The 16,902-nt window shown below is 38.9% G+C and overlaps 2 protein-coding genes across 2 annotated transcripts; one reads left to right on the plus strand and one right to left on the minus strand.

The window, feature by feature from the left end:
• Positions 1-382: 382 nt before the first annotated feature.
• Positions 383-4,236, plus strand: LOC306768707 (eukaryotic translation initiation factor 4E-binding protein 2-like). The gene is made up of 3 exons (XM_079257124.1): positions 383-679; positions 3,660-3,854; positions 3,942-4,236. Exons 1-3 carry the CDS (start codon positions 544-546, stop codon positions 3,971-3,973), a joined length of 363 nt encoding a protein of 120 aa, XP_079113250.1. The 5' UTR covers positions 383-543; the 3' UTR covers positions 3,974-4,236.
• Positions 4,237-6,012: 1,776 nt separating this feature from the next.
• Positions 6,013-13,538, minus strand: LOC306768129 (nodal homolog 2-A-like; the record flags this gene model as incomplete). Its single annotated transcript, XM_079256361.1, has 5 exons — positions 6,013-6,165; positions 6,265-6,995; positions 7,477-7,690; positions 13,362-13,378; positions 13,448-13,538. The coding sequence occupies 5 exons, from the start codon at positions 13,536-13,538 to the stop codon at positions 6,013-6,015; spliced, it is 1,206 nt and encodes a 401-aa protein (XP_079112487.1).
• Between the last annotated feature and the right edge of the window lie 3,364 nt (positions 13,539-16,902).

The following is a 16,902-nucleotide window of genomic DNA, read 5'->3' on the forward strand; positions in this document are numbered from 1 at the left end:
CCAATGTTTATGTAATACAAACTTTGTCATTTTTGTTTGTTTCACAGCTGAATATCGGTTTTATTTTCATTATTTATAATAGAATATTGACCCTGTGTCACCCACCTCTCATAACATAGCAGAGGAGATTTTCCCTGTTGGTTTGTGGACAAATGTTCATTTTAAGCAGTTGGTTTGGCGATGTTACGTTTATTTTATACAACATTAACAATCTGGTCCACGTTTAATCTCTTTTATACAACATTAAGAATCTGGTCCACCTTCCAGCTCCTCCTCTAGCTCCACAGTTTAATAGGGACGTGAGGGAAAACTACAAGTTCCACTGTGTGTGACGCCCCCCGCTTCAGCCCAATCACAGCCCTTCCTCTCACGTGATGTTTTGTAGGAAGCCACTGAGTTGTTTTGGGTCTGTCTCGACCACATGGAGGATCAAGGTAACTTTTGCTTTCCAGCAGCTCCCTGATAGCGTCCTCCAAAGTATTAAAGCAACGCTGAAGGCAGCTGTTACCGTCTGCGGTGTGGAGGTGTCTGAAAGAGTCGAAGATGTCAGCAGGAGGCCAGACCACGCGGAGCAGGGAGATCCCAGCTGTCAGGCGGATCGCCATTCACGATGCTGCCCACATGCCGCAGGACTACTCCACCACTCCAGGAGGAACTCTGTTCAGCACCACTCCGGGAGGTAATCATGTCACTTAGTACTTTATCGAGGTAATAATACTTTTTAGACTTATTTAGAGGTGTGAAATATGTCTAATGTTCCTGTTAACCATATCTGAGCTTCAGGAATGCTTAAAGCACATCTATGTCCTGCTGTGCAATTTACAGCCTTTCTGTCTCACACACACACACACACACACAGGGCCGGATTAAAAGTGCACAGGCCTCTGGGCCCAGAGTGTTCCAGGGGCCCCCTTTAGCCACCGCAACATTGTGAATATTGTGAATGATATACTGTGAAACAACATTTCTAACATCTCTCAGCCAATGGTACCAATAGCAATACACTAGACACTGGTGAAACTATTTGTCTATTATGTACATTTTGTTTCATGTTCAGACTGCTGGTGTTTGCCCCAAGTGGGCTCCTGGGCCTATTGGATAATCCGGCCTTGTACACACATACACACGTTTATTAACTTTTGTCAGCTAGTAGTTTACCATATCATTACATAACATGTACCACATACATAAATGTGCTCCTCCTCTGACTTCACACTTGTACCTTCCATGAAGTTGATGGTTCTGTTCACATCATCTGACACTGTGCTTCATACTAAACTACATGAATCGGTTATTAGAAATGGCCAGATATGAAGAACAGATTTGGTGACATTAAAAAGAGAAGCAACAGCATGTACTCAGTCATAAGCTATTTATAGCGCTGCACTTACAGCTGGCTGTTGTTGAGAGGCAGCAACATGTTTACTAGTAGGTGGGCTCCATGTGGTCACAGTGGCAGCACATTTCCTCAAAGAAATTCCAACAATAAAACAGGAACATGTAATAACTTAGGGTCTTTATAATAAGGAAAATTGTGTTAAATTAAACCTACCAATAAAATGGATTACTGTTCAGCTCATGCAGGAAGCCAGCTATGTTCATCAATGTTCAAAATGTTTAATTCAATACTTAACATAAGCATGAACAGGCTGGAGCCTTGGGAAAATTTCCAGCGAGGTGATAAAACAGTGAAAAAGACCGTTTTCCCTCAGTGGTTGTGGGAAACCTGACACAGATGCACATGTTCATTAGCGCTGATAAAGTGTTCTGTAACATCAGCAGGTGGGACAGTTTAAAGAGATAAAATGAATCTGGGTCACTGGGTAGATGAGAAAAACTAGGTTACTGGTCATGGGCAAGTTGGGGCATGTGTAAAAACTTCAGTATTTTCGTTTTGCTTGTGTGGGAGGTGGAGGGATGATTGAGAATGGTGTGATGATCAACATAATTGATTTAATTTTCATTTTATGGCTTCACAGGTTTGTGTGGAAATTAAAGGTTTGTATTTCTTGTATAGTTATATTGGCTGGTAATTATTTTTGTTACTTCTTTACAACAAAGTCTTTTTGTCTGATCCTTCCTTTGTATTTTAGATCATTTTTATTATAAATCCACACATATATGAGTGATTTTAAGATTGAAAGATTTATTTGATTTGATTTAGTTTTGTTAATCAATCTTTTCTTTATTCTTTTCTTTTTCTCAGTGATCATAAAGCATGTTGAGACATTGATTATTTTCTTTCATTTTATTCTATATTATTGCAGATTTTTTTTTTATATGTTTCAATTCAAAATAGATTATTTTGTGGAATTTAATTTAATTTGCCTATCCAAACAATCATTTGATTAACTTTTTGCATTTATTTTATTTTATTGTATTAAAAAGTGTGTACGATTAATTTTAAGATGAACTACTTAAACTAACTATTTAATTAAATAAATTACATTTATTTTCTTAGATTTAGGTACATTTGATGTCAACATTTATTTCATTTTATGAGAATCAGCACCTCCAAATCTGAGACCATGGTCCTCAGCCGGAAGAGGGTGGATTGCCCCCTCCGGGTCGGGAGTCAGGTCCTGCCTCAAGTGGAGGAGTTTAAATATCTCGGGGTCTTGTTCACAAGTGAGGGAAGGATGGAGTGTGAGATCGACAGACGGATCGGTGCGGCGTCTGCAGTAATGCGGACTCTGCGCCAGTCTGTCATGGTGAAGAAGGAGCTGAGCCAGAAGGCGAAGCTCTCAATTTACCAGTTGATCTACGTTCCTACTCTCACCTATGGTCATGAGCTGTGGGTCGTGACCAAAAGAACGAGATCTCGTATACAGGCGGCTGAAAGGAGTTTCCTCCGCATCGAGAGGAACCAGTTGAGGTGGCTCGGTCATCTGGTCAGGATGCCTCTCTGGTGAGGTGTTTCAGACACATCCCTCTCGGAGGAGACCCCGGGGAAGACCCAGGACACGCTGGAGGGATTATATCTCTCAGCTGGCCTGGGAATGCTTCAAGATCCCCCGTGCAGAGTTGGCAAATGTGGCTGGGGAGAGGGAAGTCTGGGCTTCCCTGCTTAGGCTGCTGCCCCTGCGACCTGACCCCAGATAAGCAGCAGAAGATGATGATGATTTATTTTATTTTATTCACCCATATATAATTTTAAAATGAATTACTGTCATTAAATCACATTTATTTTCTCATATATATACAAATGTTTAATGTCAGCTGATCTATTTAATTATTTCCAAGTTAGATTTAACTTTTTTTTTTCCTTCCAGCTACAGGTCTTTGATGTGTTTTTAAATATTTGTACATTTAATTAGTATTGTTCTAAGATGCTCATTCTCAATGCATCTGTGAGCAGATTTTGGTCTTAGACAAATCTTGATATTTACTTCCTTCTAATTTACATTATTCATGTTCAAATCTATTAGATGTGTTTGTTCTACAATTAAATAGTGTAATTATTCAAGAAATGAAATGATCTGTCTGAGAGATACTAGAAGTGTATGATACTATTTTTCTTTGATCATTAATTAATATTACAATGTAAAACCCAGGTGTTTTCAAATATTGAACACTTGGGTTGGTCTTGGTGCTGCATGAAATTGAGTGTTCGGATTTCTTGACAAATCATGACTTTGCCCACCTTGGCTCCACTTCAGGTACTAGAATCATCTACGATCGGAAGTTCCTCCTGCAGTGTCGGACATCTCCTCTGACTCGTACACCCCCCAACCTGCCTGATATCCCAGGGGTTACCAGGCCGCTCAACCCTGACTCCCACTCTAACGCAAACCAACCAGAACAGACGCCGAACAACAACAACGACCATGATGTGAATACAGAGGAGAGTGCAGGTAAAGACATCTGTAAAGATATATTTCTGTCCCTTGTTATTAGCTAAATGCATTTGCCCTAAATAACCACAGTGTCTTTTATTACAGGGGAAGATGCCCAGTTTGAAATGGACATCTGATAAGAGCCAGCTTTGAGGACAGATATCAGTTTAAATAACAGTTCTGGTCTCATTGAGCCGTATATTTTTTTCAGATTTGTTCCGAAAACAAGTTTGTGGTTTGGTTTTTTTTTTGTAATACCTAACATGTATTAAATTTATTTGTATAAAACAGCATTAATTGATGGATAAAACTTTTTTTCACCTTAATGCATCTTAACTGTATCATCTACCGTAGAACAAGTCAAAGTTTTGTTAAAATTAAATAATATTTTGCGCATGGACTCATTTTTGTCTTCATTCTTTGTGAACACATTTTAGAACAATACTGTTATTTTGTTATTTTACAATAACTAATAACTGTTTATAAATTATTTTTTCCACACACACACACACACACTGATTTCCTAATTCAAAAAGGTGGATTTATCTTTGATTTCTTTGATTTATCTTTAACTTTGAGATAACTGTATGGTTTTTTTTTTCCCATCAAAAACGAAGTCATGGAAAAATACACTTTTGGAACTGAACCATTAACATTTCTTGGCTAGCTTATACACCATAGATTGAAACAAGCTGTTGTTTTTGTTGGTAAGATGTCGCTAAATGAATATGTGCTGTATTAGCTGAATAAGCTAATCTTCTTATGAGAAAGACTAAAAGTAATTTTTAGATTTCAGCTGCTAAAATTACTGAATTTATCTTTTATGTTTCCAACTTATTTAACTGGTTTCTGTGTGTATCAGTGGTGGGAATTACTGCCATCTACTGGATGGGAGTTTCATGTTTTCGAACATCGAATGGTGAGACATTCAAACTAGAGATTTTCACACCTAACAGCTTTATGCTATCACCAGTTGTATAACTCAAACCCGTGGTTTCTCAAAAAAAAAAAAAATTAAGACAAATTACTGATAGTTTTTTAATTAAACCGACAACAGTCAAATTCTCTTTAAATATAGGTTTTTAGTTTATTTTACAGGATTTTTTTTGTGTGTGTTTAAATTATGCAAGTTATGCAAATTTCTACAATCCTATGTTATAATTATACTGACATGACATTTAGCTTTGAGATAGCATACCCCTTGGCAATCAGGAGTTGCTGAAAATGAACCAGCATATCTGTGCTGGTTATTCTAGCATGTACAGCATGTTCAACTTAAGCCCAAAAGTTTTCAAATAGGTTGGCGTCTGGACTCCCTGGTGTCATATCTGCTCCACTCTCAAATGTTGGAGGTGATGATTCACTAGAGTGCATACCAAGACAATATTTTAGTGGATTCTGCACATTTTTTTTTAGAAGTCACTCAATATATTTAGTTGTGTTCCTCATTTCATAAATGCAAGATCCTTACAAGCTTTATATCATAAATGTGACGAATCAGGCTTTCTGACTATGTATAATACAACAGCAAAAGGCGTTATTAATAATACAACACTAAATAGCATAAGTAATAGGTAAAAATAATGAACTAAACACAAATGCACTTAGATTTTGTGTTATAAAATACATCTCACACATTTTTTCTACATTTTTAATTGATATTAAAATCTTTTGGCAGTGAAATTAAGTTGGAAAAGAATCATAAACTTCATTAACTTCTATGAGCAGTTGTTAAAAAAAAAAACAGCAACACAATATCCAATAGACAAAAAGTTTACTGTATTATAATTCATAGTAAACATACTTATGAGTCACTATGACTCAATTTTCTCAAAGCATTTACATCACTTTAATATTTGTCAGTTCAAGTCTTTGAGCTTAAAAAGAACAGTTTGTACGCCGCAGATATTGCGTACAACCGGTTATTCTGTAGTGCTTCAGTTGGTGACCTTATTGTGCTTTTTGTGTTGATTTTACCATTAAATGACACAATGTAGGCCAGCCTAGTTTCTTCCAGAAATGATCAACAAGCTATGTGTCTGCAGTTCTTCAATAAGTAATGAGCAGAGTGGACGTTACTATAAAGTGCCTGTGAATTTTCGTCCTCTTCGGGGCTCCTTTGAATGTGGAATGAGTCAAATGTTTCTCTCATTAAATGCCTTGCAGGTTTGCCACCTCAGTGGCAGCCACACTCCTCCACCACCATGTTCTCATGATGTCTCATCACCATCTTCCCATTCTCGTAGTACAACATCGAAAGTGGAGCCAGGCGTGTGGGTACGCAGGAAACACATGGCACCTTGTCTCTGTGGTGAAGCTTCAACAGGCTCTGGAAAGAGGATAATGAATATAAAACTACAGATTAGAGCACATCTATTCAAATAGAGCATTAAAGTATATGCATTTATAAAGCTTAATTCAGTCTTACCTGGATGTATGCATGGTTAGTTGGGTTAAAAGTCTCGTTTACTGGTGTAGGACAGCTCCCTTCACAGCGGTAAGCATTGTATCGTTTAGGATAGACAATCCACTCACTCCAGTTGAGCTTCTTAAAGTCCACCCACATGTCCACCTTTCTGCACAGACGGCCTTGTTTATCGTCTTCAGCAGGAAAAGTAGCTCTGACCTTTTTCCTCTGCTGACTGTGTTGGTGCCTCTTCGGTCTGCTTCTCCTCGCCCTTGAAGTGGGCATCACTCCCTTCCTGTCCATGCTGACATACTTGGAATGCCCTGCAGTTTGGATCAGCGTTGGCATTTGCTGGCTGCTTGAGTTAAGCCTTAAGAAGACCACCATCATGACCCTGTCAGCAGTGGGGTGCTGGATTTCTTCCTGCACCTTCTTCACCTTCGTGTCATCCTTCTTTGTTGCTATGGTGGCTTCCTGCTGCAGAAAGCAAAGGAGCATCTCTGTCATGTTGAACACCTTCCAAGAGGAAGGTGAGACCATGGAACTGGGATGAGCTCTCAGACGACCCAGGAGCAGCTTATTCGCTGGGCAGCGGGTGTCGGAGCATCGGTGATAGATGTCCACTGACGCGCTGGAAGAATCACTGAAGGCAGGTAGGCGGATGCGAAGTTCTGCAAGTTGGATGCTATCGCTAGCAGACATGGAGGATGTGTCAAAGATGATGGACCACCTCTTGCCATTATGCTGGCAACCTAAAAGACAAATGTTAGCATTTTTTTATTTAGCTTATTAGTTTATCAGTAATGCTTTAAGACAGAATTACAAAAATCGTTAATCATTTTAACCCATGGAGACACAACCCAAAATGATCAGAGAATTCCAGTTCTTGGACTATGCGGTTTTTATAAGTCCCTTTAACGAAAGGTAAAATAAAAAGTACTAAATATTTTGGGGATATTTACCATGTATTTGGCTACCATGTACTTCAACATTTTTATATAATGTAAAACCTCTGCTTTCTGGCTTCAATTAAAGGGCAAACGAAACAAATTTGTGTTTCACAGGATTTTGAGCAAAATTTGTACCATAAAGTTGTTCCAAATGTTTGAAAAACTAGTTATCATATACTACATCACGCTGGTTTCTTATTGCGACTTAAATGAAGAAGCAAAAGAGTTACAAAAACCATTCAAAAGACCAGTTTTATATCATTTTCTGAATTGAAATACTTACTCTTAGCAACGAGGCTGATAACAGAATCGGAGTCGTGGAGTTTGGGGTTTTCCTCCATGGCAGCAGAAGTTCTGACCCGGTCGTCGGTCAGCATGGTTCGATACAGATGCATCATGTAGAGGGGCAGCCTGCTGGGCTGCGCACTGGCTCTGGAGCCGTCGGACCGACCAGCCATCCCGTGGATCAGTGCGTCATGACGCATCCTGGGAGAGGGCTGAGGCACGAGACCCACAGCTAAATCCACCAGAAGAAAAAACGTAAACTCCACTGCTTGACCCTTCATGATCCCTAACTGTGATGCGACCACATCCAAGCCTGAACTCAACTGCTCCTGAGGTGAAGCTGAGCTGCGGGTTTATAACCACACGCCTCCTCTCTGACGCCCTTTGAAGAGATCAGTCAAGCAGAGGACTGTGGATGGGTTTGTGTGATCCACGCGCGCTCAAAGACTTTAATGTGACAAGCTCGTTATGTATCGAAACCAACTGGCCTTTGAAGCCTGAAAGGTGTAAGAGTCAAGCTCTCCCCTAGTTGTTTTTCCACATCACAGATCCCTTTTTATAAGAATCTACAATAATAAAGAGATTATATGTGATTAATTGGGAAAAGAAGTAAAAGAGAGAATTAATCAGAAAATAAGGTAATTCAACTGGTTGCATGTTCAGAGTTTCTGGAGCACAAAACGTGGGAAAAACAGAGGGATGCTGACGTCATGGCTGATAAAGATCGTCATTGTCAACAACTATTCTGACAACACGTGTCTACAATTTTTTTTAAATACATGCAATAGAATAGAATAGAATAGAATAGAATAGAATAGAATAGAATAGAATAGAATAATGAGATGAAATTAAAAATGCTTTATTTACCCCAGAGGGAAACTGCATTGTTGTTGTAGGGTGTTTTTTTTTTTTTTGGATGTAAATAAAAGTAATTATAAGATTTATTTAGAATATTTTAGTGGTTTTCTGGAGGGTGATGGCTGCTGGTTGGAGTCTCTTCTGTCTTGATGTGGAGTTGAAGAAGTCTCTGACTGAACATGTTCTGTTGTGCCTTCAGTGTTGTGTGGAGGATGTGAAGGCTTCTTTAGCAGCTTGTGCAGCATTCTTTTTTGAAAACTCAGCTTCAGCAGCTCCAGTTCTCCCCAGCACAGAACCAGCCTTCTGGATTGGTGTTTTCAGTCTCTTAAGGTCTTTGGCTCTGAGGCTGCTTGCCCCAAAAGATGACTGCAAAGCTGACTGCACTTTCCACAGCAGACTTCTAGAAGATACGCTGCATGTATGTGTGTATCTGAGCTTCCTTATGAAGTAGAGTCTGCTGTGGCCTTTCTTATAGATGCCCTCTGTGTGCATTTCCAGTCTAGTGTGTTGTCTGGCTGAACTCTATTGTATGCATTCACCTCTTCTCCCAGAATGCAAACAAAGTTTTGTTTACTCCTTTTCTTCTTAAAGTCAACAATCATCCCTGTTGTTTGTATTTGAGATGAGCTGATTTCTTCTGCAGCATCTCACGAATTTACTTGCCAGTTCTCTGTGCTCAGCTTCTTGTCCATTACTGACATGCCCCATGACTGCTGAGTAATCAGAGTATTTCTACAGATGACTCAGAGTTGAACTGGAAGTCTGAGAAATACAGTGGGAAGAGAACTGGTGAGAGTATGGTCCCCTGTGGTACTCCAGTGCTTCTGACAAAAATCTCAGGCACACAACCCTTAAATGTCACAAACTGTGATCTGTATGTTGGGTAGTCATACATCCAGGTAGTTTGGAGACATCCATCTGGAAATTATTAAGCTTTTCATTAAACAGAACAGACTGAATTGTATTGAAAGCACTTGAGAAATCTTGATCCTCAAACCGCTACTGGTCCAGAAGAAAGTAGGCTCATTGAAGCAGATAGATAATGGCATGGCATCTTTAACCCCAACCTCATTTCGATAATAAGACTGGAACGGGTCCTGAAAGGTGTTTTCTTGAAATGAGCCAATAACAGCAGACTTTCATGATGTGAGATGTTGCAGCTTGTCTGTAGTAGATTTTTTTTAAATGGTTGTTCTTTTTGGGTTTTTTTTTTCTGGAACGAGGGAGGATGTTTTCCACAGCAGTAGAAATCTTTTCCAACTGAAGCTGGTGTTGAAAAGGTCCAATAAAGTCTGACAGAGTTGTTCTTTGCAAGTTTTTAGAGCCCCGGGGTTCTGCAGCAGTTTCTCAAGTCCAGACGTCCAGCTGTCAAGACGTCCATCAGTCTGGTTCCCCATGTAACATGAAACCTGTGATCTTTTTCATCCCTGACACACATCCCTCACATTGCTGGATTTCTAACATTTTGCTGAAGTCTTCTTGCACTTCTTGATCTTTGTTTCAGGTTGTTTTTGTGTTGTTGTCTATGACTCCCTTTCTCCTCCCCAGCAGGCTTCTTTTTGACGTATCACAGCTTTTTCAGAACACTGGTGATCAAGAACTTGTTATTTGGTAGGGGTCTCACTGCTGAAGTTAACATCCGTCACACTCAGTTATATTATCCTCTCTGTGTGGTTAAAAGAGGACATTCCCATCTGTGGTTTCAAAGCATCTTCAGATTCATTACACTAGGTTTTATCAACTGTGTGATGACTGGTTGCTGCTGAATGGTGGGCTTATAGGTGAAGGTAAAAAGATATGGTCTCATCGTCCAAAAGGAAGCAGGACAGAAAAGCTGTTTAAATTTTAAGCATTTGGATAAAACAAGTCTTATTTTCTCTGGTTTTCTCTGGCACTTGGAATTGTTGGAATATTGATCATGTTGCAGAAAGGTAGACGTTGAAGTTTCCAGAGGTTGCAATGAATGCATTAGGATGCTGTTTTTTGTAGCGGAACGACTGAACTGATGATGTCAGGCCAGATAAACTGCCTGTGTAAATAATATGGACATAATGTAACTTCATTGTCCCTTGTGCAGATCTTCTCCTTCACAGTGGCATGTCCAGGAATGGCACCAACGGTGATTAAAAATTACTACAGTTCCACCTCCTTCAAGCTTTCCACTTACTTTCTTTTTAAAGTCTGCTTAATTATAGTCTTAAAACACAGACATGTTAGAGTCCAGGATGTGACCATGCAGGCATGCCTCACTGAAGCACATAATACTGCATTACTTGTAATGTTTTTGAGACTTCGTTAGCATCTCAGTCTCATTTTGTTAGCGATCTCTTATTGCTCATTTTTCTTCCACAGTTTTTCTCTCTGCCTTGCTTCTGCCATGAGTCCTGTTCACTTCCTCTTCAAAAAGTTGAAGAGGAAGCAAATTTGAGGTGTTAGTATTTGTTCATTTTGGTTTTAGAGAATGTAATCAGTTAATCCTGAACCAGTGAGAAAATGTCTTCTTGAAAAATTAACTTGATGGAGATTGTCTTGGAAAAAACACTTGCCGCCCTTAGAACTGAACAGGACATACACAAACAGAATATTGCACCTGGTGGTGTGGAAACAAGAGACTGAGAGTTATGAGTGTGGAGAAACTCGATTTCTTGTTTTTAGAGAATGAACAGCAAAATAATTGATGGCAGTAGCCCAATAATGATGGCAGCTAAAATGTGGTCAGCTGTAGCCATTGTTTTATAAGTTTCTTTTCTTTTCATAAATGGTTTTACTGCTCTTTGTACAGTTTTTTATTATTGAATTTTCAAAGGAATCACTCAAAAAGATGCACTCTAAACAGTAATAGATACTCAAAGGACATGAAGAGATTGATGAGTCAGCATAAGATCATATGATCAGTTACAACTGACAACAGCATTAAGGGGCGATGATCATTGATCGTTCATGAGACAAAGCTGCACATCTGACTTCAAAGAAGAGAAGAAAGAGCAGAAAGCTTTTCTTGTGAATATCAAAGAAAAGTTTACTTTGCATTAAAAGACTCTTAGTCTTTGAAAGTTCTTTTTTGTGCAGGCAAACTTTAAAAAGAAAGAATCAATGAAATAACTTAAACCACCACATCAAAAAAAAAAGAAGTAGCCTGTTTTTTTGTGGTAAATAGATTAGATCAGGTTATTGTATAATATAACTGTGTAAAAAACCAAGGGTATTTTTTTGTTGTTATTGCCATTATTATTATTTATTGCATATTTGACTGACTGGCCTGTGATAGATAAATAACTTAATAAATTTATTTATTTTGCTAAATATTTATTTATGTATTTTAATATTTGTTTATTTATTTATTTATTTAAAAATTGTATTGAAATATTAAAAATATTTCATTTATTCATTCATTCATTTTCTGAACCGCTTAATCCAATTCAGGGTCGCGGGGAAGCTGGAGCCTATCCCAGCTGGCTTTGGGCGACAGGCAGGGTACACCCTGGACAGCTCGCCAGTCCATCGCAGGGCCAGACAGAGACGAACAAGCACTCACGCTCACGCTCACACTCATTCCTAGGGGCAATTTAGAGTAACCAATTAACCTAACATGCATGTCTTTGGATGGTGGGAGGAAGCCGGAGTACCCGGAGAGAACCCACGCATACACAGGGAGAACATGCAAACTCCACACAGAAAGGCCACTGACCAAACCCCTCCCCAGCCAAGGATCAAACCAGTGACCTTCTTGCTGTGAGGCCACAGTGCTATTATACAGTCATTAAAAATATTTAAATTGGAATATTAGAATGAACTTTATGAATGCATGAGGTTCAGTTTCCACTCCTGCAGCTCTTATTTATTTATTTATTTGAAATAAATAAAAATGTCTTCAAATAAATATTGATCAGTTTAAATAAATACGTAAATTAGAACCTTGAGCTGCAGCAGTGGAAACTGAACCTCATGCATTCATGAAGTTCATTCTAATATTCCAATGAACTTGTTGAATTTTAAACATTTAAAATTATATCTAAAAAGATGTTTCACGTGCCTTACATGCCATTACACATGAATGAGAACCTGCACACTAAATGTTACATTTTGGCGTTTTCCAGCTGATCGGAAACGACGGATCTGTGCAATCAGACGCGCACCTGCAGCAGCAGCAGCTGATTAAAGCGCTTCCACGCAGGTGACGCTGCGTGTTTCGATGAGCCGCGCGGGCCGACATGGACCTGCGTCCGTTCATTTGTTTCATTTTACTGGCAAGTCTGAGAATTTCCACAGGTAATGCAAAGTTTTTTTTTATTTTTTTATTTTTACCATTTTGTAATGAAAACACGAGCAACAGCTCATGTGAAATGTCGCATCCTTTGGACATTTTCACCCAACAAATGCAAAGCAAAACTCCGAACTGCTGTCTGGAGTCTCAGTGTCTGCTTGTAACAGGTAGATTCATGTTCAGGTCTTCAGATTTCAGCGAAAATCAGGTGATCTTCATTTTATTTAAGCTAATCACTGAGTCTGCAGTCAGGTCAGTTTGAGGGCGTTAAAATGAAAGCTGCAAGTTCAAGTAGGATGAAAAGGCGACATGGACTTAAACTTGTAGTGCAAATCCTGTAACTGTGTTTTAGATATTATAGCCATTTTTAATGTAACTTTAACCAACTTGTAACTTGTTTCACTTGTAGTTTCCAACAATTTCAATTACTGTAACTTTTTTAAAACATGCTATGAAAACCTATTACAGCCCAAATGATAAAAAACAAACTTGGAATATAATCCTTTTTCCTTCAATCAGTGTCAAATTGCAACAGTGGCTTTCAAGAATTCATGCATACTTGTTCCAGATAGTCATGACTTGACTTAGGTGCCGTGCATGGTTCTGTTTGAATGTCACCAGGACAAATTGTAGGGTGCCCTAAAGGCCAGTGGCAGTGTGATGATGGCAGCTGTATTACTGATGCATGGAGGTGTGATGGAGAGGGAGACTGTCTGGATGGATCTGATGAAATGGACTGTGGTGGTAGGTGTTGTTCTCACCCTCTGCCTGTATTTACCTGTGAAGCATATCAGCAGTCATCAGCATATTACATTAGCTCATAGTTTAGACTTGCATTTCCTTTTACATTGACCACCTTTCCTCTTCAGCTCCTGCAGGTTCTGACTGTCCTCCAGGTCAGTTTCCTTGTTTGGACACGGTCGCCTGTGTTGATGCATCGGCTCGTTGTGATGGACAAATCCAGTGTCCAAGCGGTTCTGATGAGGAGAACTGTCCAGTGACAGAGGCCTGTCAGGATTCTGAGTGGATGTGTAAAAACCACATCTGTATCTTGAAAGAGCTGCGCTGCAACGGACAAAATGACTGCATTGACAATTCTGACGAGGAGGACTGTGGTGAGGAAAGATTTAAAAAAAAAAAAAAAAAAAAAAAAAAAAAAAAAGTCTGACTCTTTGGTACTGTATAGTGATGTTGTTTTTGAGCGGTTTTATAGTTCTGTTTAATACATGATAAAAAATGAAACTTTTGTCAACATTTTTTTTAAGCTGTGCTACTTTGCTTTTTCCAGTTTTGATAGAAACAAATGATTGACCTCCCTGATTGACCCCTATTTTTGCAGGTCTGTGTAGTAAAAATGGTGTGCGGTGTCCTGAGGGGATATGTCTGTCTGCCGAAGAGAGGTGTGACGGACAGATGCACTGTTCTGACGGCAGCGATGAGCCGATAACCTGTGGTAAGTTTGATGGGGTGGAGGAAACTTGAACTGGCTGACAATCCCCTGCATGTTTAAAAGTTTCTGGTGCTCCCCCACTGATATTTTTTCAATGTGCCCTTTGCAGGCCGTATATGCTCCATGAACAATGGCGGCTGCAGCCATACATGTACAGATGAACACTGGGGAGTTCTGTGCACCTGTCCTGTTGGATATAAGCTATCTCCTAATGGAGCAGTGTGTGAAGGTATGTGAGGTGCAGTAGTGACATTGAATATCAAAGATTTTGTGGGCAGCATCTTCCCCCACATCACAAAATCTAATGGTATCAAATGAATTGGCTCAAGTAAAAGTGCTTTATTGGACCCCGATTCTATAAAACTTCCAGAATATCTAGCAGGTCTCTAATTTTTCCTTCTCTAATATACCTTTTTTTTTTTTTTTTTTTTTTTTCTCAGATGTAAATGAGTGCGAGTCACCTTTTGTGCCATGTTTGCATCACTGCACAAACACCATTGGATCCTACTACTGCCACTGCAAAGAAGGGTTTAATCTTGATGGAAGCTCCACGTGTCTGGCTTCAGGTTAGGTTTTGCAAGTCTGTCCAAACTGTTTTTGCTTGCGTATCTTCTAAGTTGTTTAAATACCCACTCCGTCTCACCTTGAGACAGTTAAATGTACTACATGGAGACACTGAACATGCTGCACAATGCAGATGATGTAAAGTGTAAACTCCTGGATTTAGTTTCACTTTGGGAAAAGTTCAGCCCGACAACAAAGTGCATCATGACAAAAGACAGCTGATACTTCGAAAAGTGACTTTGACATAGATGAGCTTTGTACAAAGGATTATTTAAGATAGAGTATACAGTGGATCAATTCAAATCTAAATAAATTTATCAACCAAGATCTTTATCAAACATCAATAGGTTGGATTCTTTGTACAAAACATGTAACAAATAAATGTATATAAAAAAATTGCAAACATTTTACACACACAGATGCTGCATACGGTTTTGAAAACAAAATGGTACAACAAAAGGTCATTTTAAGGAGCAGGTAGTGTTCTGTTTACATTCTTTTCTGAATCTTTTTCAGGGAATACTACTCGATTGTTGATGGTGCAGAGGAGTACCGCTGGACTGCTGAATGTAAAATCTCAACAGTTTGACAGTATAACGACTTCAGTGTTTGATCCAGTTGCCTTAGCGTTTGACATCTCCAGAGAATGGCTCTACTGGGCTGATAGCCAAGGCAACATCTACAAAAGTAATGGACGATACAGCTGGACAGCCTATGCAGGTGAGCTGACCCAAATTTTTAACTTTTCTGATATTCTCATCTTGAGTATCAATTCCATTGGATGCATGCAAAATGTTAAATTGTGGATTGGTATAACGTATTACTTGAAGACAAATGGAATTAAAACAAAATTACTTTTCAACAGGAGAACCTGGTATTAGAAGTTTAGCTTGTGATTGGCTAAATGGATACCTGTTCTGGACCAATCAGAAAACTGAATCCATCTACATGCAGGCAGTTGATGGGAAAAGTTACACAACTCTGCTAAATAAAAACATCAGGCCATCAGAGTTGGTGCTTCTACCTGTTGAGAGGTAAGTTGGTATCTCCTCAAATTTAATTTTCAAATTGACTTTATAAAATGTTATAGAAGGATGTTACTTGGCAACATAATCTTCACAAAGTGGACAATGAAGTAAAGTTTTCTCCCTCTCCTAGCATGATGATCTGGATCAATGAAGATTCAGGTGACAGAATGACAATAGAGAAGTCATGGATGGATGGCTCAGATAGAAGCACTCTGTCAGTCATCACTGCCCAGTCTGCCCACAGCCTCACTGCTGACGTAGCTGCCAGGAGGCTGTACTGGCTTAGTGACTTCAAGAAGGTGAGTTTTCAATCCAGTCAAAAGAAATTAAAGTTCAACGACTACTGATGTGGGTTGTATTAAATCCATGTGTTAACTGCTTACATGCTACAAGGTAGGCCTAAATTAATGAACTTGGGGGGAAAAAATAAAAACTACAAATTGTTGCAAATGTCAAGTTAAATGTGGCAAACTTAAAATTGTGGTTTGTCAAACTGCTCACATGTTAAAGCAACTTAGTTTATGCAATGTTGCTTCGAGTTCCTGAAGCAGATTTTTTTTTTTTTTTTTAGCGAGTCATAATAATTTTATTTTGTAATTACAAAATGTGCTTTTTAAAATCTTGTATCTTTTAAGGTTGTCTTGCACACGCAGTACGAGCCATGCTGTGAAATATTCCGTTTGCATGTTAGTTTACAGTAGTTTTTGGATTGTTGTCCAGTTTTGTTTTTTTGTTTTTGTCTTTTTGGCAAATTTTTGGACTTGAATTTGATATCTGGAGAAAGTTTCATTTTCCTGATGTACCTAAACTACTCTAAAGCCATTGTAAGATTTTATTAGCCATATTTTATATATATATATTTTTAACATAACTTATCATGCTAATCAAAGATATGATGTTAAATCAGGGCATCCCTCAACCATTTTGTTTTATTAATTGCATAAACCAGCCTAAAATAACATAGATTTTGCATGATCCACACATTCATCATGACATCTTTCACCTGTTGTGTTCCTATATGCATACAGCTTAACGACAAATCTGTTTTTAGTCTGTAGAGAGTGTAAAGGTGGATGGGACTGGTCGCTACTCCTTCACTGGGTTATTCAATAAAAGACCAGCTCTGAGCCTTGCTGTGTTTGAAAGTATGTTCTACTGGATTGATAACAAAGGACTGTGGCAGGCTCCACTAAACTACCCAACTCAAAGGAAATTTCTCTGGAAAACTGAGATCCCGCTTGTGGCTGTTTACCATGAGCT

This window comes from Telmatherina bonti (genome assembly GCF_933228915.1).
Source record: "Telmatherina bonti genome assembly, chromosome: 17".
Lineage (NCBI taxonomy): Eukaryota > Metazoa > Chordata > Actinopteri > Atheriniformes > Telmatherinidae > Telmatherina > Telmatherina bonti.